The sequence below is a fragment of the Capricornis sumatraensis genome, chromosome 10 (genome assembly GCF_032405125.1).
Source record: "Capricornis sumatraensis isolate serow.1 chromosome 10, serow.2, whole genome shotgun sequence".
NCBI classification, from domain to species: domain Eukaryota; kingdom Metazoa; phylum Chordata; class Mammalia; order Artiodactyla; family Bovidae; genus Capricornis; species Capricornis sumatraensis.
This window is the reverse complement of record NC_091078.1, coordinates 46,366,979-46,393,254: the sequence shown is the minus strand read 5'-3', so window position 1 is coordinate 46,393,254 and position 26,276 is coordinate 46,366,979. Positions and strand designations below refer to the sequence as shown.

The 26,276-nt window shown below is 38.4% G+C and overlaps 1 protein-coding gene across 1 annotated transcript in view; it reads left to right on the top strand.

The window, feature by feature from the left end:
• Positions 1-26,276, top strand: part of LANCL2 (LanC like glutathione S-transferase 2) — an 89,705-nt gene that overhangs the window by 29,334 nt on the left and 34,095 nt on the right. The window contains exon 3 of the mRNA XM_068982809.1: positions 25,354-25,561. Coding sequence (XP_068838910.1) covers positions 25,354-25,561 — 208 coding nt within the window. The remainder of the gene's footprint in view (positions 1-25,353; positions 25,562-26,276) is intronic.

Here is a 26,276-nt window from a genome sequence, read left to right as displayed (position 1 = left end):
TTATTTTTTGGGGCTCCAAAATCACTGGAGATGGTGATTGCAGCCATGAAATTAAAAGACGCTTACTCCTTGGAAGAAAAGTTATGACCAACCTAGATAGCATATTCAAAAGCAAAGACAATACTTTGCCGACTAAGGTCCGTCTAGTCAAGGCTATGGTTTTTCCTGTGGTCATGTATGGATGTGAGAGTTGGACTGTGAAGAAGGCTGAGCACCGAAGAATTGATGCTTTTGAACTGTGGTGTTGGAGAAGACTCTTGAGAGTCCCTTGGACTACAAGGAGATCCAACCAGTCCATTCTGAGGGAAATCAACCCTGGGATTTCTTTGGAAGGAATGATGCTAAAGCTGAAGCTCCAGTATTCTGGCCACCTCATGCGAAGAGTTGACTCATTGGAAAAGACTCTGATGCTGGGAGGGATTGGGGGCAGGAGAAGAAGGGGACGACAGAGGATGAGATGGCTGGATGGCATCATGGACTCGATGGACATGAGTCTGAGTGAACTTCAGGAGATGGTGATGGACAGGGAGGCCTGGTGTGCTGCAATTCATGGGGTCGCAAAGAGTCGGACACGACTGAGCAACTGAACTGAACTGAACTTGTTGGGGGAAAGGTGATCTCCCCATCTTAATCATCTGCCATTTGAAGGTCTCCTGGACATTAATATTCTTAAACACTTGCCTACCTGTCCTGAGCCCCAACTGCTTCCATTCTGGGCCACATGTTCCTTCCAGGCCTGTAGTTCTATTTCTAAAGAAATTCTTTCTGCTTGAAGTTTAAATGTCATATGAAGTCAGTATGTCATTTTTGTAACATTAATTACCTGACCTAATATATGTCTGATTTTTTAAAATATATAATGAGAACAGACTTGCTCTAAGGTCTTTTTTTCTTTGTTTGCTTCTATGTCTTTGTTCTTTGCGACAAGCCACATTTGTGTGACTTTTCTGGCCTTAAAGTTATCAATGATTTAACCTTCTATTTGTACCCATTTAAATCATTTGTACACATAAAGATTTTTATTTTGATAATTATAACTAAGCAAGCAACCAGTAGTAACACTTCACATCAAAAATTTTAATTTCAAAATCAGTTTGCCTCAACTAATCTTTATATTCTTTTTATTATTTTACCATGGTGTCATACATTATAATACGGAATAGAAATGAGACAGACTTTGGTGTTTTTGTTGTTGTTGTTGTTGTTTTTTAATTACTTATTTTAATTGGAGACTAATTACAATATTGTAGTGGTTTTTGCCATACATTCACAGGAATCAGCCATGGGTAACATGTGTTCCCCATCCTGAACCCCTCTCCTACTTCCCTCCCCATCCCATCCCTCAGGGTCATCCCAGTGCACCAGTCCTGAGCACCCTGTCTCATGCATCGAACCTGGACTAGCGATCTGTTTCACATATGATAATATACATGTTTCAGTGCTATTCTCTCAAATCATCCCACCCTTGCCTTCTCCCGCGCAGAGTCCAAAAGTCTGTTGTTTACATCTGTGTCTGTTTTGCTGGACAGACCTTGTTTTGAGGGATTAGAAACACAGTGATTATTGTTAATCCTAATTCACGTGTAAATGTATAGTCTTTTCTTGCTAAAGTTTTATAGTTTAATCAGTAAACAGCATGGACACAAGTATAATGTTGGGGTCGCCAGGAACTGGTACTTGTTTTTCAAGTGACACCCAAGTATGATGGCCACAATCGCTTTATTTGTGTTTATATGTGTACTCACTTATGTTATGCTTTATTTATTATTTGCCTATTGTGACTACAATATTACATAGTGACAATAGAATTTAATTTTTCAAACTTTTATACCTAGACAGACATGGAGCTCGTTCCCTTACAGAGCCAAAGAAATTTATCCTAAATATAAAGTTAAATAATTTTGGCTAACTTGAAGTAAAATACAAAGAATACAGTTATTTTGAAAGGAAAAATCAGTTATTAGTAGTACAGGTTTCCCGCTATGAAGTCTTTTACTTAAAGCATTTCTTCTTGTTGAAAAGAGGTTTTAACTCCATTATTGTTAGGCCCCAAATTGGCTATGCATCAGAATTATCTGGAGAGCTTTATAATAAACAGAGACTCCATTCCAGGACAGTCATATCAGGAACTCAGAGGGTATGATTCTAAGAATCATTGTTTTTTAAAAATCCCCAATTGTTGTCATTTTGGGGGATCACTGAGAATTATCATGGAAGTATTTGGCTTCAATGATTTCAAATAATATTTAGGGCTTTGGGGTTCATGTAGCAGTATGGAATCCACTTAGACCCACACCTCCCTGTCTTGTCTCCTAAAACTGTACAATATAAGAAGAATAATTGAACCATTCAAAATTTATCTCTTTAGCAAAATATGAGATAGAGAATATACACAAATAATACAGGGTTAAAAACAAATACCATCCAGAATGACTATGGAAAGAGCATTGGTAGACCAGGGGAAGAAAGACAAAGGATCCAGGGGTGGCAGAATCTGTCCTGTCACTCCCCACAAGTGATTATTCCCAGAGGAGGGAGACACACACTGAGGGGAAACTTTGAGGGCACATCTGAGTGAAAAGTGGGCAAGTAATGCTGGACAAAGCAGAGAAGAAAGATATCTGATTATATGGGGAACATAGGTTTTATAGACTTCCTAACAAAGCACTATTCTGAAGAAGAGGATTAACTTAGAAAGCAGAATCCGCATTCCTGGTGACACTGCTAATGTGTAGGAAGGAGGGAAACATCAATGGTAGGTGCCTTCTGAAACAAAAAAAATGAGAGTCAAAGGAAAGCTGGCCACCAGAAGTCAGCATTTATTAAGTAAACTGTTCCTCACCTAAAAAGAAGAAGATGCCTTTCCGATGGAAGCCACTCTCACCATCTTCCTCTTCTAGAGAATCTTCCTATTAATATTTGATCCAGAAAAACCCATCTGTTTCAAATTTAAGGAAAAGATCAATTATTTATGTAATATTAGAAAAAAAAACAGAGTTTTTCAGCAGAAGAAAACATAGCAAGAAAATTCTACTACAAGATGGAGAAAAAGTGCAGCACTTTTCAGCATTGATTTTGTAACTTAATTATGCAATATATGCACAATGCAGAAATAATGGACTCTGAGGAGAGAGGGTAAGGCAGTAAGATGATGTAAAATAAGAATTGACAGAACTCAAAAAAGAAATTCAAGGAAAAGACAAAATCACATCAGAAATGAGGACCAAATTGCAAGGAGTTGAAGAAAGAAATGAAAACATAGGAATACATAAAAGGAAAAATGAAACAAGAAAAAAATTAAATCGAAGAAAAACTTTTCAGTTTCTGCCTGACATGTAAGGAGTTACTAATAAAAGTCACCACTTTGTCCTAAAAAGTTAAAAACTGAACAAACTGAAAAATCAACAACTTTTCTATTTGTCATGTAACCCCAGTTTTCTGCAGAAAATTGGGGTTACATGACAAATAGCTACACCTAAAATAGGAGCAATATTCAGGGAGATTCAGAAAATCACAATTTACTAGAGCAGAGACCTCCAAAGGGAAATCACCACAGGAACCTAAACTGCAGTTGATTAATGCTAGAAACTCACTGTAGGCAAATATGAGAAAGAAGAAAACTCCAGGAGGACCCAATCATAGGGAGGCTTCCACACTTTTGTGACATTAACTTCAGCAGTTATCCCAGGTCCTCACTGTGGTTATTGGAGAAAAATCCCTGCATGCTTCTCGTGGGGTTGAGGGGCAAAGGAACCATTTTAAAATATTTCAGAGCATTCTGTTCTTAACAAGGCCAGCCTTCAGGAGAAATTATTTTACCAGAGCCTAACCTACTGGATCAGAAGCTACCTGGGGAAAGTGTAGTAGCCGACTCCAGCTCCCTCGGCATCCTGTTCAACCTAAGGTGGGGAAGACACTGAGGAGTCTGATGGAGCTCATGGCCCAGGGGCATATGTTCACTGAAACACTGAGACCTGCTCATAGGACCATGGAGCGCCCCCACTCCTGCACTCCTGGCCACTCTGTTACCCTAAGACTACTTGCTGCAGTTTCTTTTACCCAGTGCTTTGTCTACCTTCCAACAGAAAAATTGCTAGACATACTGAAAGGATGTCTCAAACCAAGCCAGTTTGAGGTGACTAAATGAACGTCAGAACCAGAATGAGATATGGAAGGAATGTTGGAATTATTGGACCAGGAGTTTTTAAATACTGTGATGATATGCTAAGGGTTTTAATGAAAGGTAGATAACTTGAAGGAACCCATGGATAATGTAAGCAGAGAGATGTAAATTCTAAGAATTGAACACAAATGCTAGAAATCAAATACATGGTAACATGAAGAATTCTCTACTAGACACAGCTAAGGAGAGAATGCTTAGCTTAAAGATACAGCAGAAGAAACTTACAAAACTGAAAAAAAAGAAAACAGAATATTCAAGAAATGGGAAACAATGACAAAAGGTTTAATATTTGTGAAATGGGAATACCAGAAAGAAAAGAAACAGAGAAAGGATCAGAAGCAATATTTGAAGCCATAGTGACTAAGAATTTTTCCAAATTAATATGCACTAAACCACAGGTGTAGGAAGCTCAGAGAATACCAAACAGGATAAATACCAAAAACAAAGAACAAAAACCTGCATCTAGGCGTTTAATATCCAAACTTCACAAAACCATAAGTAAAAAAGTCTTGAAAGAGATATATGCATCCCAGTGTTCATCACAGCACTCTTTATAATAGCCAGGACACGGAATCAACCTAAATGTTAACTATGGAGGAGTGGGTAAAGAAGACATGGGGCATAGCTGGGCTTCCTTGGTAGCTCAGACAGTAAAAGAATCTGCCTGCAATGTGGGAGACCCAGGTTTGATCCCTGGGTCAGGAAAATCACCCGGAGAAGGGAGTGACTGCCCACTCCAGTATTCTTGCCTGGAGAATTCTATGGACAGAGGAGCCTGGAGGCAGTATACAATGTAATTTACTCAGCCATGAAAAAGAATGAAATAATGCCATTTGCATTACTTTGCCGACTAAGGTCCGTCTAGTCAAGGCTATGGTTTTTCCTGTGGTCATGTATGGATGTGAGAGTTGGACTGTGAAGAAGGCTGAGCACCGAAGAATTGATACTTTTGAACTGTGGTGTTGGAGAAGACTCTTGAGAGTCCCTTGGACTACAAGGAGATCCAACCAGTCCATTCTGAAGGAGATCAACCCTGGGATTTCTTTGGAAGGAATGATGCTAAAGCTGAACCTCCAGTACTTTGGCCACCTCATGCGAAGAATTGACTCATTGGAAAAGATTCTGATGCTGGGAGGGATTGGGGGCAGGAGGAGAAGGGGACGACAGAGGATGAGATGGCTGGATGGCATCACCGGCTTGATGGACGTGAATCTGAGTGAACTCCGGGAGATGGTGATGGACAGGGAGGCCTGGTGTGCTGCGATTCATGGGGTCGCAGAGTTGGACACGACTGAGCGACTGAACTGTGGACCTAGAGATTGTCATACTGAGTGAAGTAAGTCAGACAGAATAAGACAAGTATTGTATATCTCGTATATGTGGAATCTTAAAAATGGATACAAGTGAACTTATTCACAAAATAGAAATAGAGTCACAGATGTAGAAAACAAACTTACAGTTACTAGTGGGGAAAGCAGGGAGGGAAAGATTATTTGGGAGAGTGGGATTGACACATACACACTAGTATATGTAAAACAGATGACTAATAAGCACCTACTCTATAGCACGGAAGCAAGGATCAGAATTACACCAGACTTCTTTTCAGCAACAAGGTAAGAGTGGAATGAAATATTTCAAGTGTTGAGAGTTAAAAAAGAAAAATCCTAGAATTTTGTACCCTTTCAAATTATCCTTAAAAGTGAAGGAGTTATAAAAATTTTCTCAAACAAAAATCAAGGAAATTTGTTGCCATTTGACTCAGTTTTCAGGAAATGGTAAAGCAAGTCTTTGTGAGAAGGAAAATGTTATTAGTTAGCTACTTGTTGCTGTGCTTAGTCACTCAGATTTGTCTGACTCTTTGAGACCCGGTGGACTTCTTTGTCCAGTGGGATTCTCCAGGCAAGAATACTGGAGTGGGTAGCCATGCCCTCCTTTGGGAGATCTTCCCAAGTCAGGGACTGAACCCAGGTCTCCCTCATTGCACGCAAATTCTTTACCATCTGAGTCACCAGGAGTTACTTGGATCTGCATTTAAAATAAGGAAGAGTTTTAGCGTATGAATAAGTGAAGGTGAAATTAAAACTTTTATTTTTCTTATTCTCAAATGATCTAGCAGATCAAATTATTAGATTGGTGCAAAAGTAATTGCTATTGGAGCAGAAGTAATTGCTAGTTGTTGCAAAAGTAATTGAGGTTCAAAAGCAATTGTGGTTGACTTTTGGATCAATGAACCTCAATTATTTTTGAACCAAGCACTTTTGAACCCCTTTTTTGCACCAACTGGTTACTTTTTTTTTTTTTTTTTTTCTGGAAAACATATTAAATCTAAAATTTTATTTTTTTTAATTTTTTTTTAATTTATTTATTTTTTATTATTTTTTTTAATTTATTTTTTTTTTATTAAATTTTAAAATCTTTAATTCTTACATGTGTTCCCAAACATGAAACCCCCTCCCACCTCCCTCCCCATAACATCTCTGTGGGTCATCCCCATGCACCAGCCCCAAGCATGCTGTATCCTGCGTCAGACATAGACTGGCGATTCAATTCTTACATGATAGTATACATTAAGTTACATATATTCAAATAACAGCAATGAATATATTTGTTACATAAGCATATATGTATGTTTATATATATGCACATATATATATATGATTATGTATATGTTGTTTGTCCAGCTCTTTGTGACCCAGTGGACTGCAGCACGCCAACCTCCTCTGTCCTCCACTGTCTCCTGGAGTTTGCTCAGATTCATGTCCACTGAGTCAGTGGTACTATCTAACCATCTCATTCTCTGCTGCTCCCTTCTCCTTTTGCCTTCAACCTTTCCCAGCATCAGAGTCATTTCCAGTGATTTATTTATGTCAGGTGGCCAAAGTATTGGAGCTTCAGCATCAGTCCTTCCTATGAATATTGAGAATTGATTTGCTTTAGAATTGACAGGTTTGATTTCCTTGCAGTCCAGGGGACTCTCGTGAGTCTTCTCTAGCACCACAATTTGAAAGCACTGATTATTGATTCTTCAGTGCTCAATGTTCTTTATGGTCCAACTCTCATGTCTGTACGTGACTGCTGGAAAAACCATAGCTTTAACTATATGGACCTTTGTCAGCAAAGTGATGCCTCTGCTTTTTAATATGTTGCCTAGGTTTGTCATAGCTTTCCTTCAAAGGAGCAAGTACCTTTTAATTTCATGCCTGCAGTCACCATTCACACTGGTGATTCTGGAGCCCAAGAAAATAAAATCTGTCACTGCTTCCACTTTCCCCCCTTATATTTGCCATGGAGTGTTGGACCAGATGCCGTGAGTTTAGTTTTTTTAATATTGAGTTTCAAGCCAGCATTTTCACTCTCTCACCCTTTTCAAGAAGCTCTTCAGTTCCTCTGTACTTTATGCCATTGGAGTGGGACCATCTGCACATCTGAGGTTGTTGATATTTCTCCCAGCAGTCTTGGTTCTAGCTTATGATTCTTCCAGTCCGGCATTTCACATGATGTACTCTGCATATAAGTTAAGTAAGCAAGGTGACAATATACAGCCTTGTTGTCCTCCTTTCCCAATTTTGAACCATTTTCCCATGTTCAGTTCTAACTGTTGCTTATTAACCTGCAAGAAGTGAGACAGGAGACAGGTAAGGAGGTCCCATCTCTAAGAATTTTCCAGCTTTTTGTGATCCATACAGAGTCTTTAGTTGATGAAGCAGAAATAGATGTTTTTCTGGAATTCCCTTACCCTCTCCATGAGCCAGTGAATGCTGGCGATTTGATCTGAGGTTCCCCTGCCTTTTCTAAACCCATCTTGAACATCTGGAAATTCTTGATTCATATGTTGCTGAGGCCTAACTTGAAGAATTTTGAGCATGACCATACTACCATGTATATGTTATGTATAAGTAAAATGAACAATAGTAAGATACAACAGAAAGGAAGATGAATTTAGGAACATTTTGTTATTATAAGATAGTTGCTCTACCCATGAAGTGTTATAGTGATATTTGAAAGTGGAGTGGGATTAAATTTAAAAAAAAATCACATCGTAAAATACAGAGAAAGCATTTGGCAAAATCCAGTGTCTATTTGTGACTTAAACATCTCAGTGAACTAGGAATAGAGGGGAACATCCTCAACTTGGTTAAGAACATCACAGACAAACTATGTCATATTTAATGGTAAAATGTTTAAAACTTACCTGCTAAGATCAGCAACATGGTAAAAATGTTGCTCACCACTGCTTTCAGCATCATACTTGAAGTTCTAGCTGATGTAATAAGACAAAAAAAGGAAATGAAAGGTATGCAAATTTGGAAGGAAGAAATAAAACTGCCTTTGCAGATGTCATAGCCATTCTATGTAGAAAATCAGAATCAACAACAAAAAAATTTTCTGGAACTAATAAGCAATTAGAGAAAAGTTGTGGGATATGAAATAAGTTTACAAGTTGTTTTTTTATATACCAGCAATGAATAAGTGAAATTTAAAGAACATAATACCATTTACATTAGCATCCCCCCAAAATACTGAGGTACAAATCTATCAAAATATATACAGAAATCTGTGAGAGGTCAACTACAAAGCTCTTTATTAAAGATACTAAAAGGAGAACTAAAGTGAGGTATTTCATTTTCTTTGGTAGGAAAACTCAATATTGTCAAGATGTCATTTCTTCCCAGTTTGAGCTATAGATTCAAAGCAGTCCCAATCAAAATTCCAACAAGTTATTCTGTGAATATCAACAAACTGATTCTAAAGTTTATATAGAGAGGAAAGAAACTCAGAATATTCTACTCAATATTGAAGGAAAAGAACAGATGGAGAACTAACACTATCCAACTTTAAGTTTTACAAGACTTTTAAGATTATAAGACTCATAAGCTGCAGTAATCAACCAGTGTAGCACTGGTGAAAGGACAGAAGAGAGCCCAGACATAGAGCCACAGAAATATAGTTACCCATATTTAACAGAGGGTCAAAGGCAATGCAGTGTAGCCAAGATGGTCATTGCAACAGATGGTTTCTAGAGCACCTGGGCATCCGCATGCAACAGAAGGAATCTAGATACCTTTCAAAAGAATTAGCAAAAAAAAAAAAAATTAGCAAAATAGATTATGGACTTGAACATAAAATATAAGACTCCTCAAGATAACACAGGAGAAAACCTAGATGGCCTGTGGTGTGGAACTGACTTTTTACATACAACACTGAAGATGTGATCTGTGAAAGAAGTACAGCCAAAACCCTGGGAATATTGTAGGTTCAGTTCTAGACTACCACAGTAAAGCAAGTTTCACAATAAAATGAGTCATATAAATTTTTGGTTTCTCAATGCATATAAAAGTTATGTGTTGTCTGTTAAGTTTGTAACAGTATCATGTCCAAAAAAAAAAAGCAATGTACATACCTTAATTTTAAAATATTGGTGAAAAAAATGCTAACATAAGCATTCAGTGAGTCTTTATCCTTTTGTTGGTAGAGAGTTTGAAATATTGTGAGAATTGCCAAAATGTGATACTGAGAAACAACATGAGCAAATCCTACTGGAAAAATAACTCTAACAGATTTACTCAATTCAGGGTGCCACAAAGCTTTAATTTGGAAAAAAGAGAGAGAGAGAGAGAGAGAGAGAGATCCCTGTAAATGATAAGGCTTTTTAAAAAACTACCCTGTGAAAAGCAATGAGAAGATAAGCCACTGACCGGGAAGAAATCCTATGGCTGATTCATGTTGAGCTTTGACAGAAAATAACAAAATTCTGTAAAGCAATTATCCTTCAACTAAAAAAATAAATTTTTTAAAAACTGCAAAGGACATACCTGGTACAGGATTTTTACCAAGCATAAACAAAAAAACTCTTAAAACCCAATAATAAGGAAATGAACAACGCTCTTATAGAATAGACAGAATGCATGAGCAGACACCTCACCCCAAAAGATGCACAGATGGCAAGTAAGCCATATGAAAACATATGAAAAGATGTTCAACATCTTGTGTCATTAGGGAATTGCCAAATTTCGAAACACTGACAGTACCGAATGCTGGTGACAGTGTGGTACAACCAGAACTCTGATTTACTGCTAATGGAAATGCAAAATAGTCAGCCATATTAGAAGATGGTTTGGCAATTTTTTAAAAAACTAAACATGACTCTTACTATATGTTCCAGTAATTGTGCTCTTTATTACCCAAATGAAGTGAAAACTTAGGCCCACCAAAAAGCTGCACATGAGTCTTTATAGCAAACTATATTCATAGTTGCCACAAGTTTGAAGTAGCCAAGATATCTTTCACTGAGTAAGTCGATAAATAAATGGTGCATCTAAACAGTGAAGTATTATTCAGCATTAAAAGGAGGTGTGCCAAAAAGAGACATGGAAGAAACTTAAAACTTTCTAGTTTTTCTGGAAGACACTTTGAAAAGGCTACCTACTGTAAGATTTCAATTACATGGTATTCTGGAAAATATGTAACTATGAAGACAGTAGAAGTGGTTACTGGTTTCAGTGAATTTAGAGGTGGAGGACAGATGAACAGGCAGAGCACAGAGGATATTTAGGACAGTGAAACTGCTCTGGATCGTCTGTAGTGCTGGATACATCTTGTTATACACTTGTCCCAATCCATAGAATGTATAACACCAAGAGCGTATGGCAGTATAAACTGTGGGCTTTTGGTGAAAATGATGCATCAGTGTCAGTTCATCAGTTGTCACATGTAGTACTGTGGTGTGGGATGTCAGTAGTTAACGAGGAGGTATATGAGAGAAGTATCAACAGGGAGGAAATCACCTTGGTATTAAACCTCTAAGTGGCCACGTTCAGAAGTTGACCAGCACCCTACCAGATTTTCAAGGAGTTAAAAATGAAGATAAGATTTTAAATCCAGCTAGGTTACCACCCTCCTAACATATAAAGTATAACAAAAGATATAAGAAGAACCTAGAAAATATTTTTATTTAGAGCATTGCAGAGGACTCTGCTAGTGTAGTAGCTTACAAACAGTGGCTCATGGGCCAAATCTGGGATACAGCCTGTTTTTTCACAGGCCTGTTACCAAAAAGGGTTTTTATTTATATTCCTAAGAATTTTGAAATAAAAGAATACCCAGCAGAGACTTGAGTGTAGTCCTCAAGGCCTAACCTAGAGTTTATTATCTAGGTTTTTTATGGGAAAAAAAAATTGCTAACTCCTATATTAGAAGACTAGCTAAGATGCGATTCAAGGAAACAGGGACGTAAGCATAGAGCAACACTGATGAGGAACAGAGTTTTGCAGATAGGAGAACCAGGCATAGAAACATCAATAAAATTGAGAAACCTTAAAACAGGAAATTTTAGGAATAGCATGACTACTTTTCACTATATAAATTTATTTCACAATATAACTGAAATGGACAATTATCTGAACACATAATCTACCAAACCTGATGCTGGAAGAGATACAATGTGTAAATACATATAATTCCAAATAAAAATTTGAGAATGTCATCAACTACCTGGCCAAAAATTTCACTGGGAAATTTTACCAAACTTTAGTTAAAGAACAGGAAATCCCAAGGAGAGTGACATAAAAGTGGTGTAACATGAGTTTTGTACTGTTTCCCTCTTCCACCCAAAGAATACTGATTTTGATAATTGCACACAAATGAGAGTACCTTTCTGGGACCGAAGAGTCCAATGGAGGAGTTACACGATATCACTGAAGCCAAAAAAAAAAAATATATATATATATATAGGACTGAGGTTGGATACATTGAAAAGGGTAAGAGGAAAATTCCCACATCACCTGTCACGTCATCCTCAACAGCTCAGTGCCAAGAGAGAAACGCTTGGCCTGTGATTTCTCCCGCAGAGGAAAGTGAGAACATGTGAGTGAGTGCCCAGCTTCCGCAACTCTGTGTGAAACTACTGAGGACACCCACTTCTTTCTCACCCCTTTCAGAATACAGAGGTGATCTGCATAACTGAGGGGCAAGGAGAGGTTGAGAGCATAGCAGCCAGGGCTCAAAATTCAACAGGGGACACAGTTCCACTAACCACTTTGCAGACTCCATCAGGAAGCCTACCCATGAGTCACTGGAGACACCACCTGTGGATCCCCCCATATTGGCCCATAACCATAACCTTGGGCCTCCAACATGCTACATTCCACACTCACACACTGACCCACCTTATGTGTGCCCCTGAGGGCAGTGTGTGCAACCTTTGTGGACATTCAGCATGGGCAGAAAGCTGGCTCACCCAGCAGGATTGGGAGAAAGCATACACACTTGAGCAGCCCTCAACTACCCTAGGAAAAGCAAACAGGAGACTCAACACTCAGCCTGACTTTATGGAATCAGGAGAGGCATACAGTCTTAAGAATTCTCCCCTAACAGGGAACAAAAAGTGTGGAGGAGGCATATCCATAGAGACGTTCTGAGAAAGCCTGAGAATCCCTCGTCAGGCTGACCGAAGGCATTTCATTCCTGAAGGCTGTCAATAAAGACTGAAGGAGGTGACTGCATCTTCACATGCTGAAACAGCAACACACGACTTCAAGAAACATGAAAAATCAAGGAAACATAATACCACTTATACTTAAGAATTTTATAATAAAATAACTGTCCAGTAACCACCCCTAAAGAAATGAAGTTATGATTTCTCTGATAAAGAATTCAAATCAGTGTTTTTGAAGAAGCTCATGAACTACAAGAAAACGGAGAAAGACATTGTAATGAAATCAGGGAAACAATACAAAACAATGCATAAACAAAACAGTTCAGGAAAACAATACATAATAGAACCAAAAAGGAAGCCTAGAGCTGAAGACTACCAACAAATGACATAAGAAAGCAGCAGCAGCAGAATGAATCAACAAGAAATAAGTAACCTATGAACTTTGAAGCAGGTCATTTGTAATTAACCAGTCAGAGGAGAAAAAAGTAAAAAGAATGAATAAAAGTAAAGAAAGCCTACATGAATTAAGGGATGTCATCAAGAAAACAACTAATGCATTATAGGAGTCATAGAAGGTAAAAGGGCGCAGGGGAAAGCAAAAGCTTATTTAAAGAAATAATGGCTGATAATTTTCAAAATCTGGGAAGAGAGATGGAAATTAAGAATTCAAGATGTCTGTACTTTCCCAAAGAGATTCAACTCAGGACTTTACTGAGACACATTATAATAAAACTGTATAAAATGAAAGAGAATTTATGAAGCAGAAAGCAAAAAACTGTTTACATACAAGTTCAGTTCAGTCGCTCAGTCATGTCCGACTCTTTGCAACCCCATGAACCGCATCACGTCAGGCCTCCCTCTCCATCACCAACTCCCAGAGTCCACCCAAACCTATGTCCATTGTGTCTGTGATGCCATCCAACCATCTCATTCTCTGTCGTCCCCTTCTCCTCCTGTCCACAATCCCTCCCAGCATCAGGGTCTTTTCTAATGAGTCAGGTCTTCACATCAGGTGGTCAAAGTATTAAAGTTTCAGCTTCACATCAGTCCCTCCAATAAACACCCAGGACTGATCTCCTTTAGGATGGACTCATTGGATCTCCTTGCAGACCAAGGGACTCTCAAGAGTTTCCTCCAACACCAGAGTTCAAAAGCATCAATTCTTTGGCGATCAGCTTTCTTTATACCCCAACTCTCACATCCATACCTGACCACAGGAAAGACCATAGCCTTGACTAGACAGACCTTTGTTGGCAAAGTAATGTCTCTGCTTTTTAATACTCTGTCTAGGTTGGTCATAACTTCCCTTCTAAGGAGTAAGCGTCTTTTAATTTCATGGCTGCAGTCACCATCTGCAGTGATTTTGGAGCCCCCAAAAATAAAGTCTGACACTGCTTCCACTGTTTCCCCATCTATTTCCCATGAAGTGATGGGACCAGATGCCATGATCTTCATTTTCTGAATGTTGAGCTTTAAGCCAACTTTTTCACTCTCCTCTTTTGTTTTCATCAAGAGGCTTTTTAGTTCCTCTTCACTTTCTGCCATAAGGGTGGTGTCATCTGCACATCTGAGGTTATTGATATTTCTCCTGGCAATCTTGATTCCAGCTTGTGCTTCTTACAGCCCAGAGTTTCTCATGATGTACTCTGCATAGAAGTTAAATAAGCAGGGTGACAATATACAGCCTTGACGTACTCCTTTTCCTATTTGGAACCAGTCTGTTTTTCCATGTCCAGTTCTAACTGTTGCTTCCTGACCTGCATATAGGTGTCTCAAGAGATAGGTCAGGTGGTCTGGTATTCCCATCTCTTTCAGAATTTTCCACAGTTTATTGTGATCCACACTGTCAAAAGCTTTGGCATAGTCAATAAAGCAGAAATAGATGTTTTTCTGGCACTCTCTTGCTTTGTCAGTGATCCATCAGATGTTAGAAATTTGATCTCTGGTTCCTCTGCCTTTTCTAAAAGCATCTTGAACATCTGGAAGTTCACGGTTCAAGTATTGCTGAAGCCTGGCTTGGAGAATTTTGAGCATTACTTTACTAGCATGTGAGAGAAGTACAATTGTGCGGTAGTTTGAGCATTCTTTGGCATTGCCTTTCTTTGGGATTGGAATGGAAACTGACCTTTCCCAGTCCTGTGGCCACTGCTGAGTTTTCCAAATTTGCTGGCATATTGAGTGTAGCACTTTCACAGCATCATCTTTCAGGATTTGAAGTAGCTCAAGTGGTATTCCATCACCTCCACTAGCTTTGTTCGTAGTGATGCTTCCTAAGGCTCACTTGACTTCACATTCCAGGATGTCTGGCTCTAGGTGAGAGATCACACCACTGTATTATCTGAGTCATGAAAATCTTTTTTGTACAGTTCTTCTGTGTATTCTTGCCACCTCTTCTTAATACCTTCTGCGTCTGTTAGGTCCATACCATTTCTGTCCTTTACTGAGCATGAAGTGTTCCCTTGGTATAATTTTCTTGATGAAATCTCCAGTCTTTCCTATTCTGTTGTTTTCCTTTATTTCTTTGCAGTGATCACTGAGGAAGGCTTTCTGTCTCTCCTTGCTATTTTTTGGAACTCTGCATTCAAATGTTTATATCTTTCCTTTTCTCCTTTGCTTTTCACTTCTCTTCTTTTTCAGCTGTTTCTAAGTCCTCCTCAGACAGCCATTTTGCTTTTTTGCATTTCTTTTTCTTGGGGATGATCTTGATCCCTATCTCCTGTACAGTGTCACAAACCTCCATTCATAGTTCACCAGGCACTCTGTCTATCAGATCTAGGCCCTTAAATCTATTTCTCACTTCCACTCTATAATCATAAGAGACTTGATTTAGGTCATACCTGAATGGCGTAGTGGTTTTCCCTCCTTTCTTCAGTTTCAGTCTGAATTTGGCAATAACGAGTTCATGATCTGAGCCACAGTCAGTTCCCGGTCTCGTTTTTGCTGAGTGTATAGATCTTCTCCATCTTTGGCTGCAAAGAATATCATCAGTCTGATTTTGGTGTTGACCATCTGGTGATATAGACCATGTGTAGAGTCTTCTCTTGTGTTGTTGGAAGAGGGTGTTTGCCATGAACAGTGTGTTCTCTTGGCAAAACTCTATTACCCTTTGCCCTGCTTCATTCTGTTCTCCAAGGCCAAATTTGTCTGTTACTCCAGGTATCTCTTGACTTCCTACCTTTGCATTCCAGTCCTCTATAATGAAAAGGGCATTTTTTGTCAATTGTACCTCCATAAAACTGGAGGTTTTTTAAACAGTAAAAGAGTCAGTGTTTTTGTTTTTTAAAGAACAGGGAATATCATTGCTACTCTTAACACTGTTTCAGAGAACAGGAAAATAAGGAATACTTTTCATTGTTTTATGAAGCAAGGTTAATACTAGTGCCGAAACTGATATAAAGATTTACTAAAAAGAAAAAAAATACACTCAGTTCAATCTTACTAATTATTAATTTTAATACGTATGGTTTTTAATTTGGCTTCTAAGAAGAGGTTTGTGTTTTAGATTTTCATACTGAAGTGTTCAGGGGCAGAATATCATGATGCCTTCTTTTTTTATACTTTGCCTGTCATCATTTACTTTATTTTTTTTTTTTTTTTACTTTTATTTTTATTTTATTTTTTTTTTGAGTAGAAGAGGTTTTTTTTTTTTTTTTTATTAAATTTTAAAATCTTTAATTCTTACATGTGTTCCCAAACATGAAACCCCCTCCCACCTCCCTCCCCATAACATCTCTGTGGGTGATCCCCATGCACCAGCCCCAATCATGCTGTATCCTGCGTCAGACATAGACTGGCGATTCAATTCTTACATGATAGTATACATGATAGAATGCCATTCTCCCAAATCATCCCGCCCTCTCCCTCTCTCTCTGAGTCCAAAAGTCCATTATACACAGCTGTGTCTTTTTTCCTGTCTTGCATACAGGGTCGTCATTGCCATCTTTCTAAATTCCATATATATGTGTTAGTATACTGTATTGGTGTTTTTCTTTCTGGCTTACTTCACTCTGTATAATCGGCTCCAGTTTCATCCATCTCATCAGAACTGATTCAAATGAATTCTTTTTAACGGCTGAGTAATACTCCATCGTGTATATGTACCAAAGCTTCCTTATCCATTCATCTGCTGATGGACATCTAGGTTGTTTCCATGTCCTGGCTATTATAAACAGTGCTGCGATGAACATTGGGGTACATGTGTCTCTTTCAATTCTGGTTTCCTCGGTGTGTATACCCAGCAGTGGGATTGCTGGGTCATAAGGTAGTTCTATTTGCAATTTTTTAAGGAATCTCCACACTGTTCTCCATAGTGGCTGTACTAGTTTGCATTCCCACCAACAGTGTAGGAGGGTTCCCTTTTCTCCACACCCTCTCCAGCATTTGTTGCTTGCAGATTTTTGGATCGCAGCCATTCTGACTGGTGTGAAGTGGTACCTCATTGTGGTTTTGATTTGCATTTCTCTGATAATGAGTGATGTTGAGCATCTTTTCATGTGTTTGTTAGCCATCCGTATGTCTTCTTTGGTGAAATGTCTATTTAGTTCTTTGGCCCATTTTTTGATTGGGTCGTTTATTTTTCTGGAATTGAGCTGCATAAGTTGCTTGTATATTTTTGAGATTAGTTGTTTGTCAGTTGCTTCATTTGCTATTATTTTCTCCCATTCAGAAGGCTGTCTTTTCACCTTGCTTATAGTTTCCTTTGTTGTGCAGAAGCTTTTAATTTTAATTAGATCCCATTTGTTTATTTTTGCTTTTATTTCCAGAATTCTGGGAGGTGGATCATAGAGGATCCTGCTGTGATTTATGTCTGAGAGTGTTTTGCCTATATTCTCCTCTAGGAGTTTTATAGTTTCTGGTCTTACATTTAGATCTTTAATCCATTTTGAGTTTATTTTTGTGTGCGGTGTTAGAAAGTGATCTAGTTTCATTCTTTTACAAGTGGTTGACCAGTTTTCCCAGCACCACTTGTTAAAGAGATTGTCTTTACTCCATTGTATATTCTTGCCTCCTTTGTCAAAGATAAGGTGTCCATATGTGTGTGGATTTATCTCTGGGCTTTCTATTTTGTTCCATTGATCTATATGTCTGTCTTTGTGCCAGTACCATACTGTTTTGATGACTGTGGCTTTGTAGTAGAGCCTGAAGTCAGGCAAGTTGATTCCTCCAGTTCCATTCTTCTTTCTCAAGATTGCTTTGGCTATTCGAGGTTTTTTGTATTTCCATACAAATCTTGAAATTATTTGTTCTAGTTCTGTGAAAAATATGGCTGGTAGCTTGATAGGGATTGCGTTGAATTTGTAAATTGCTTTGGGTAGTATACTCATTTTCACTATATTGATTCTTCCAATCCATGAACATGGTATATTTCTCCATCTATTAGTGTCCTCTTTGATTTCTTTCATCAGTGTTTTATAGTTTTCTATATATAGGTCTTTAGTTTCTTTGGGTAGATATATTCCTAAGTATTTTATTCTTTTTGTTGCAATGGTGAATGGAATTGTTTCCTTAATTTCTTTTTCTACTTTCTCATTATTAGTGTATAGGAATGCAAGGGATTTCTGTGTGTTGATTTTATATCCTGCAACTTTACTATATTCATTGATGAGCTCTAGTAATTTTCTGGTGGAGTCTTTAGGGTTTTCCATGTAGAGGATCATGTCATCTGCAAACAGTGAGAGTTTTACTTCTTCTTTTCCAATTTGGATTCCTTTTATTTCTTTTTCTGCTCTGATTGCTGTGGCCAAAACTTCCAGAACTATGTTGAATAGTAGTGGTGAAAGTGGACACCCTTGTCTTGTTCCTGACTTTAGGGGAAATGCTTTCAATTTTTCACCATTAAGGATAATGTTTGCTGTGGGTTTGTCATATATAGCTTTTATTATGTTGAGGTATGTTCCTTCTATTCCTGCTTTCTGGAGAGTTTTTATCATAAATGGATGTTGAATTTTGTCAAAGGCCTTCTCTGCATCTATTGAGATAATCATATGGTTTTTATTTTTCAATTTGTTAATGTGGTGAATTACATTGATTGATTTGCGGATATTGAAGAATCCTTGCATCCCTGGGATAAAGCCCACTTGGTCATGGTGTATGATCTTTTTAGTATGTTGTTGGATTCTGATTGCTAGAATTTTGTTGAGGATTTTTGCATCTATGTTCATCAGTGATATTGGCCTGTAGTTTTCTTTTTTTGTGACATCTTTGTCAGGTTTTGGTATTAGGGTGATGGTGGCCTCATAGAATGAGTTTGGAAGTTTACCTTCCTCTGCAATTTTCTGGAAGAGTTTGAGTAGGATAGGTGTTAGCTCTTCTCGAAATTTTTGGTAGAATTCAGCTGTGAAGCCGTCTGGACCTGGGCTTTTGTTTGCTGGAAGATTTCTGATTACAGTTTCAATTTCCGTGCTGGTGATGGGTCTGTTAAGATTTTCTATTTCTTCCTGGTTCAGTTTTGGAAAATTGTACTTTTCTAAGAATTTGTCCATTTCTTCCACATTGTCCATTTTATTGGCATACAACTGCTGATAGTAGTCTCTTATGATCTTTTGTATTTCTGTGTCGTCTGTTGTGATCTCTCCATTTTCATTTCTAATTTTATTGATTTGATTTTTCTCTCTTTGCTTCTTGATGAGTCTGGCTAGTGGTCTGTCAATTTTATTTATCCTTTCAAAGAACCAGCTTTTGGCCTTGTTGATTTTTGCTATGGTCTCTTTTGTTTCTTTAGCATTTATTTCTGCCCTAATTTTTAAGATTTCTTTCCTTCTACTAACTCTGGGGTTCTCCAATTCTTCCTTTTCTAGTTGCTTTAGTTGTAGAGTTAGGTTATTTATTTGACTTTTTTCTTGTTTCTTGAGGTATGCCTGTATTGCTATGAACTTTCCTCTTAGCACTGCTTTTATAGTGTCCCACAGGTTTTGGGTTGTTGTGTTTTCATTTTCATTAGTTTCTATGCATATTTTGATTTCTTTTTTGATTTCTTCTGTGATTTGTTGGTTATTCAGAAGTGTGTTGTTCAACCTCCATATGTTGGAATTTTTAGTAGTTTTTCTCCTGTAATTGAGATCTAATCTTAATGCATTATGGTCAGAAAAGATGCTTGGAATGATTTCGATTTTTTTGAATTTATCAAGTTTAGATTTATGGCCCAGGATGTGATCTATCCTGGAGAAGGTTCCATGAGCACTTGAAAAAAAGGTGAAATTCATTGTTTTGGGGTGAAATGTCCTATAGATATCAATTAGGTCTAATTGATCTAATGTATCATTTAAAGTTTGCGTTTCTTTGTTAATTTTCTGTTTAGTTGATCTGTCCATAGGTGTGAGTGGGGTATTAAAGTCTCCCACTATTATTGTGTTATTGTTGATTTCCCCTTTCATACTTGTTAGCATTTGTCTTACATATTGCGGTGCTCCTATATTGGGTGCATATATATTTATAATTGTTATATCTTCTTCTTGGATTGATCCTTTGATCATTATGTAGTGGCCTTCTTTGTCTCTTTTCACAGCCTTTGTTTTAAAGTCTATTTTATCAGATATGAGTATTGCCACTCCTGCTTTCTTTTGGTCTCTATTTGCGTGGTATATCTTATTCCAGCCCTTCACTTTCAGTCTATATGTGTCCCTTGTTTTGAGGTGGGTCTCTTGTAAGCAACATATAGAGGGGTCTTGTTTTTGTATCCATTCGGCCAGTCTTTGCCTTTTGGTTGGGGCGTTCAACCCATTTACGTTTAAGGTAATTATTGATAAGTATGATCCCGTTACCATTTACTTTATTGTTTTGGGTTCGGGTTTATACACCCTTTTCGGTTTCCTGTCTAGAGAATATCCTTTAGAATTTGTTGGAGAGCTGGTTTGGTGGTGCTGAATTCTCTCAGCTTTTGCTTGTCTGTAAAGCTTTTGATTTCTCCTTCGTATTTGAATGAGATCCTTGCTGGGTACAGTAATCTGGGCTGTAGGTTATTGTCTTTCATCACTTTAAGTATGTCTTGCCATTCCCTCCTGGCCTGAAGAGTTTCTATTGAAAGATCAGCTGTTATCCTTATGGGAATCCCCTTGTGTGTTATTTGTTGTTTTTCCCTTGCTGCTTTTAATATTTGTTCTTTGTGTTTGACCTTTGTTAATTTAATTAATATGTGTCTTGGGGTGTTTCGCCTTGGGTTTATCCTATTTGGAACTCTCTGTGTTTCTTGGACTTGGGTGATTATTTCCTTCCCCATTTTAGGGAAGTTTTCAACTATTATCTCCTCAAGGATTTTCTCATGATCTTTCTTTCTGTCTTCTTCTTCTGGGACTCCTATAATTCGAACGTTGGAGCGTTTCATATTGTCCTGGAGGTCTCTGAGATTGTCCTCGTTTCTTTTAATTCGTATTTCTTGTTTCCTCTCTGATTCATTTATTTCTACCATTCTATCTTCTATTTCACTAATCCTATCTTCTGCCTCCGTTATTCTACTATTTGTTGCCTCCAGAGTGTTTCTGATCTCATTTATTGCATTATTCATTATATTTTGACTCTTTTTTATTTCTTCTAGGTCCTTGTTAAACCTTTCTTGCATCTTCTCAATCCTTGTCTCTAGGCTATTTATCTGTGATTCCATTTTGATTTCAAGATTTTGGATCATTTTCACTATCAATATTCGGAATTCCTTCTCAGGTAGATTCCCTACTTCTTCCTCTTTTGTTTGGTTTGGTGGGCAACTCTCCTGTTCCTTTACCTGCTGAGTATTCCTCTGTCTCTTCATCTTGGTTATATTGCTGCGTTTGGGGTGGTCTTTTTATATTCTGGTGATTTGTGGAGTTCTCTTTATTATGGAGCTTCCTCACTGTGGGTGGGGTTCTATCAGTGGCTTGTCAAGGTTTCTTGGTTAGGGAGGCTTATCTTGGAGTTCCGGTGGGTGGAGCTGGGTTTCTTCTCTCTGGAGTGCAGTGGAGTGACCAGTGATGGGTTATGAGACATCAAAGATTTTGGAATAATTTTGAGCTGCCTGTATATTCAAGCTCAGGGGAGTGTTCCTGTGTTGCTGGAGAATTTGAGTGATATGTCTTGTTTTGGAACTTGTTGGCCCTTGGGTGGAGCTTGGTTTCAGTGTAAGTATGAAGGCATTTGATGAGCTCCTATTGCTTAATGTTCCCTGAATTCAAGAGTTCTCTAATGTTTTCAGGTTTTGTATTTAAGCCTCCTGCTTCTGGTCTTCAGTTTTTACAGTAGCCTCTAGACTTCTCCATCTATACAGCACCGATGATAAAACATCTAGGTTAAAGATGAAAAGTTTCTCCACATTGAGGGACACTCAGAGAGGTTCACTGAGTTACAAGGAGAAGAGAAGATGGAGGGGGTAGTTAGAGGTAACTGGAATGAGATGCGGTGAGATCAAAAGAGGAGAGAGCAAGCTAGGCAGTAGTCACTTCCTTATGTGCGCTCTATAGTCTGGCCCGCTCAGGTATTTACGGAGTTATACAGGGAAGAGGAGAGGGAGGAAGTAGACAGAGGTGACCAGGAGGATAAGAGAGAAGAATGAGAAGGAGAGAGACAAATCCTGCCAGTAACCAGTTCCTTAGGTGTTCTCCACTGTCTGGAACACACAGAGATTCACAGAGTTGGATAGAGAAGAGATGGGGGAGAAAAGAGACAGAGGCCACCTGGTGGAGAAAAAGGAGAGTCTATAGGAGAAGAGAGTGGTCAAGCCAGTAATCTCGCTCTCAGGTAAACTTGGGTCGTGAAGTTTGGGTTTTTAAATGAACATAATTGACAACAAAAACCTAAGAGCAAAGGTTAAAAATCTAGAGTAGAGGTTGGATTTTCAAAAATACAATATTAAAGAAAAGAAGCAGAAGGAAAAAGCAGGAAAGAAAGAAAGAAAAAAAACCAAGAATTATTAAAAAAAAAACAAGCAAACAAAAAAAAAACAAAACAAACAAACAAACAAAAACCCCACCAACAACCATCCAAAGGCTATATATGGTGTTTGCCTTAAAAAAAAAAAAAGTCTTTTTTTTTAAAAAATAGTAATAATAGGTTATAGTAATAAAAATTAAAGGAGAAATAGAAGATTTAACAATTAAAAAAAAAAGGTTAGGAAAAAAAAAAGAGAAAAAAAAAAGAAAGAAAAAAAAAAAAAAAAGGAATGATTTTTAAAATAGTAAAAATATATCTGGCTCTTCTCTGATGTTTTGGGCCGTGTGGGATCACTTCCAAGGTGGTTCCCTCTGTTTAACTTCTTCCGTTTGCTGGTTTTTCAGGCTCACTAGTTCAGTCGCGCTGTGGGGAGGGGGAATGCCGCAAACTAATAGCGCTGTCGTGTGCTCTCAGTGTCACAGCCCCGCTTGACCTGTCCCTTCTCGCGGCGCACAAACCGCTCCGGCTCTACGATGCACAGCCGGGAACCGTCTGGGGCTGGCCCTAGGCTGCGTGCACTTCCCGGTCCAAGCCGCTCATGTTTGGCGCTCAGGCAGCCCTCAGAGGCACAGATTCGGCTGGGACTGCGCTTTGTGCCCTTCCCAGGTCCGAGTAGCTCAGGAGTTTGGCGAGCGTGATCGCCGCGGCTTGTCACCTTTTCTGTCTCTGCTGCTCAACTTTCTGGGTGGACCGCTGGCGTCCCCCGTGAGGCAGATTGTGACTGTCCAGCACCCCCAGAAGTTTTAGCAAAGAAGCCCGCTTGCAGTTAGGTAAGTAAAGTCTCTCCAGGTCTGCAATTGCCCCTTTCCAGTCCTTACGGCTCTGGCTGCCTGTCCCCGGCGGGGGATGGTCTGCAGCCGGCTTTTTCCGTTCCGTCCTTTGTTCTGTGCTCGGTCCTGGCGGCGTCTTATGTTCGAGCTTTTCGTGCGGTAGCTATCCCACAGTCTGGTTTGCTAGTGCAAGTTAGATCGTTCTGGTTGCGCGTGGGGCGTTCCTGCCCGATTCTTACAAAGCACTGCAGCCCGCGCCTCCCGCGCGTCCCTGCCCTGCCCCCACTTCCCAATGGCGGATGCAGGCGTCTGTGCTGCTTTTCCGCTGGGGGAGTTACTGTTGGGCTTGTAATCTCTTGGTTTTAATTATTTCTTTATTTTTCCTTCCTGTTATGTTGCCCTCTGGGTTTCCAAGACTCGCCACAGACTCGGCAGGGAGAGTGTTTCCTGGTGTTTGGAAACCTCTCTTCTTAAAATTCCCTTCCCGGGACGGGCTTCCCTTCCCGGGACGGAGTTCCCTCCCCACCTCCTTTGTCTCCTTTTTCGTCGTTTATATTTTTCCCTACCTGTTTTTGAAGACAATGGTCTGCTTTTCTGGTTGCCTGCTGTCCTCTGCCAGCCTACAGAGGTTGTTTTGTGGAGTTTGCTCAGCGTTGAAATGTTCTTTTGAGGAATTAGTGAGGGAGAGAGTGGTCTTCCCGTCCTATTCCTCCGCCATCTTTATGCTCCTCCCATCATTTACTTTAAAATACTTAAGCTTTGAATATATAGAACCATAGATTTTTAGGTTCATAGGTTGGCCAGATCATCATCCTTTTTTTAGGGGCTTCTGAGTCAGTAAGGAAATACTGGTGAACCTTTTATAGTGATTATTATATTTGAAATTTGTTGGTATTGAACTTGTTTTCTATATGTTTATAATTTCAGTTTTTGAATACAGAAAACACACACTCGAAATCATAATTGAATCATAGGGAAGGATCTTTTTAGGGCTTATTAATGTGCTCCATTTCTATCTGTTTGACACAATGACTTGTAAAAACAATGGATAATGAGAAAAGGACTTCTCAAAAAATATATGTGGGTGTTAAGAGTTAACCTCAAAGGGAAGTAGTATACCTTGAATAGCAAAATTAAAGAAGAAAGAAGCTACCTATTTTGAGAAATTTAAAAAGCAAAATGAAAAATGAAAAGTGAAAGTAGGATATCTGATGAAGAACAGAATATTAGTGAACCTCAATTCAAACATTAATAGATTTTTTTTTTTTTGGCCTTTTGACCAGCATATCATTTTTTAAAAAATACTTTTTCCTGAGTATATTTTATTAAGTATTTATTTATACAGATTGATATATTATTTAGCTGTCACACTGACTTCCTGAGCCCAGGAATAATAGCGTGCTTCCTTAGAAGCCATATAGCTCATCCTCCTTCGATTTTCAGAAAAAGACACCTCTCTGGTTCCCTTGAGTAAACAGATCTGTTTTTTAGTCTAACATAGGAAAGTTGGATAGGTGATAAGCTATGTCTTGTGAATTCACTGCCTTAAAGTGCATCATGTGGCTCTTCCATAAATGATGAGCTGGATAACTGGTTGGTTGGTCACTTAAAGAAAATTGAAAAATTGTGAGAAATAGGTATTGGAAAGAAAAGGGTATAAAATTCAGAAAAGCAATCATGTAATTTGGCATGAGATATAGGAGGAGGACATTATTATATGAGAATTAAGACGAAAAGGACCTAAGTTAGCAAAAAAAAATATGTACAACCTTGAGACAATGAAAATTGAAGGGGAATGAATGGGAAGTCTTACATTTCCCTTATCTAGGAGTTACTGAATCATTGTGTTAGAGCAATTGGCAGCATTTAAACTTGTCTAAATTTTTTTCTACCCTGGGTTTTTTTCCCCCTCATTTTAAGAAACAAATCGTATGTGATTTTTTTTAATGTTACCCCTTCAGAAGTGAAGAGTTTATGTAGGAGTTTCATGTAATTGTGAATTAATGTCCTGATGATAAAAAGGAAAGGCTATAATGTTTGTCTTCTTTTGTGGGGGTGGGGGATTATTCCAGGCATAGCCCTTTTGTACCTGCAGTTGTACCGGGTCACATGTGACCAGTCCTATTTGCTCCGATCCTTGGATTACGTAAAGAGAACACTTCGGAATCTGAATGGCCGAAGGGTCACTTTCCTCTGTGGAGATGCTGGGCCCCTGGCCGTTGGAGCTGTTGTATATCATAAACTCAAAAGTGATTGTGAGTCCCAGGAATGCATCACAAAGTGAGTTTTTACTACTGGAAGTGTTTTTTTCCAAATTCTCAGTATTGATGTTGAAAGAAACTCAAAAAATGAAAATAACTTTCTCTTTTAATTCACCTGCTCTTGCAAATAGTTCTCTCCAAATAGAAAAAAGTTTGAAAATTAATCTTGAGCCTGATTGGTCTCAATATTGGGATTGTTTGCTCCTTTTCTATCCAAGCATGTGTTTGTCTTAATTTGAGGGAAGAGAGTAAACATGTTTTTTCCTAAGTAATTTTTGGTTGCCTTCAGTGCATGAAAATTAGCTTATATGCCTTAGATTTGCTATAATAACTGAGTTATTCTTTGGTTCAGTTGTTATGAAATATAGAGAATGTAAGCTTTTATTGCATATATTGGTTTATATTCTCTTTTGAATCAGAGCTCACTGCCATGGTCTAGTGAAGTGTCTGGCATGTGCTGGTCAGTTAATGTTAGTTAAAGATGGGGTGACTCAAGCTAATTCTCAAGCTTTGGCTACATTTTAGTAAGATTTTTATTAAAATTTCTAATCACTTTTTTTAATTCTGGGTTTCAAAACTGAGTAAATTCTCTTATATGTATATATTCCTATAAAGTTTAGATATATTAGTAAATGTAGAACTTTTGAACTGCAAGATGTGTTATTATTAATTTTGATATCTGAGAGAGAAGCTTTTGTTTGGTTTTGTAGTGGAAGTTTTTGTTGTTTTCCCTC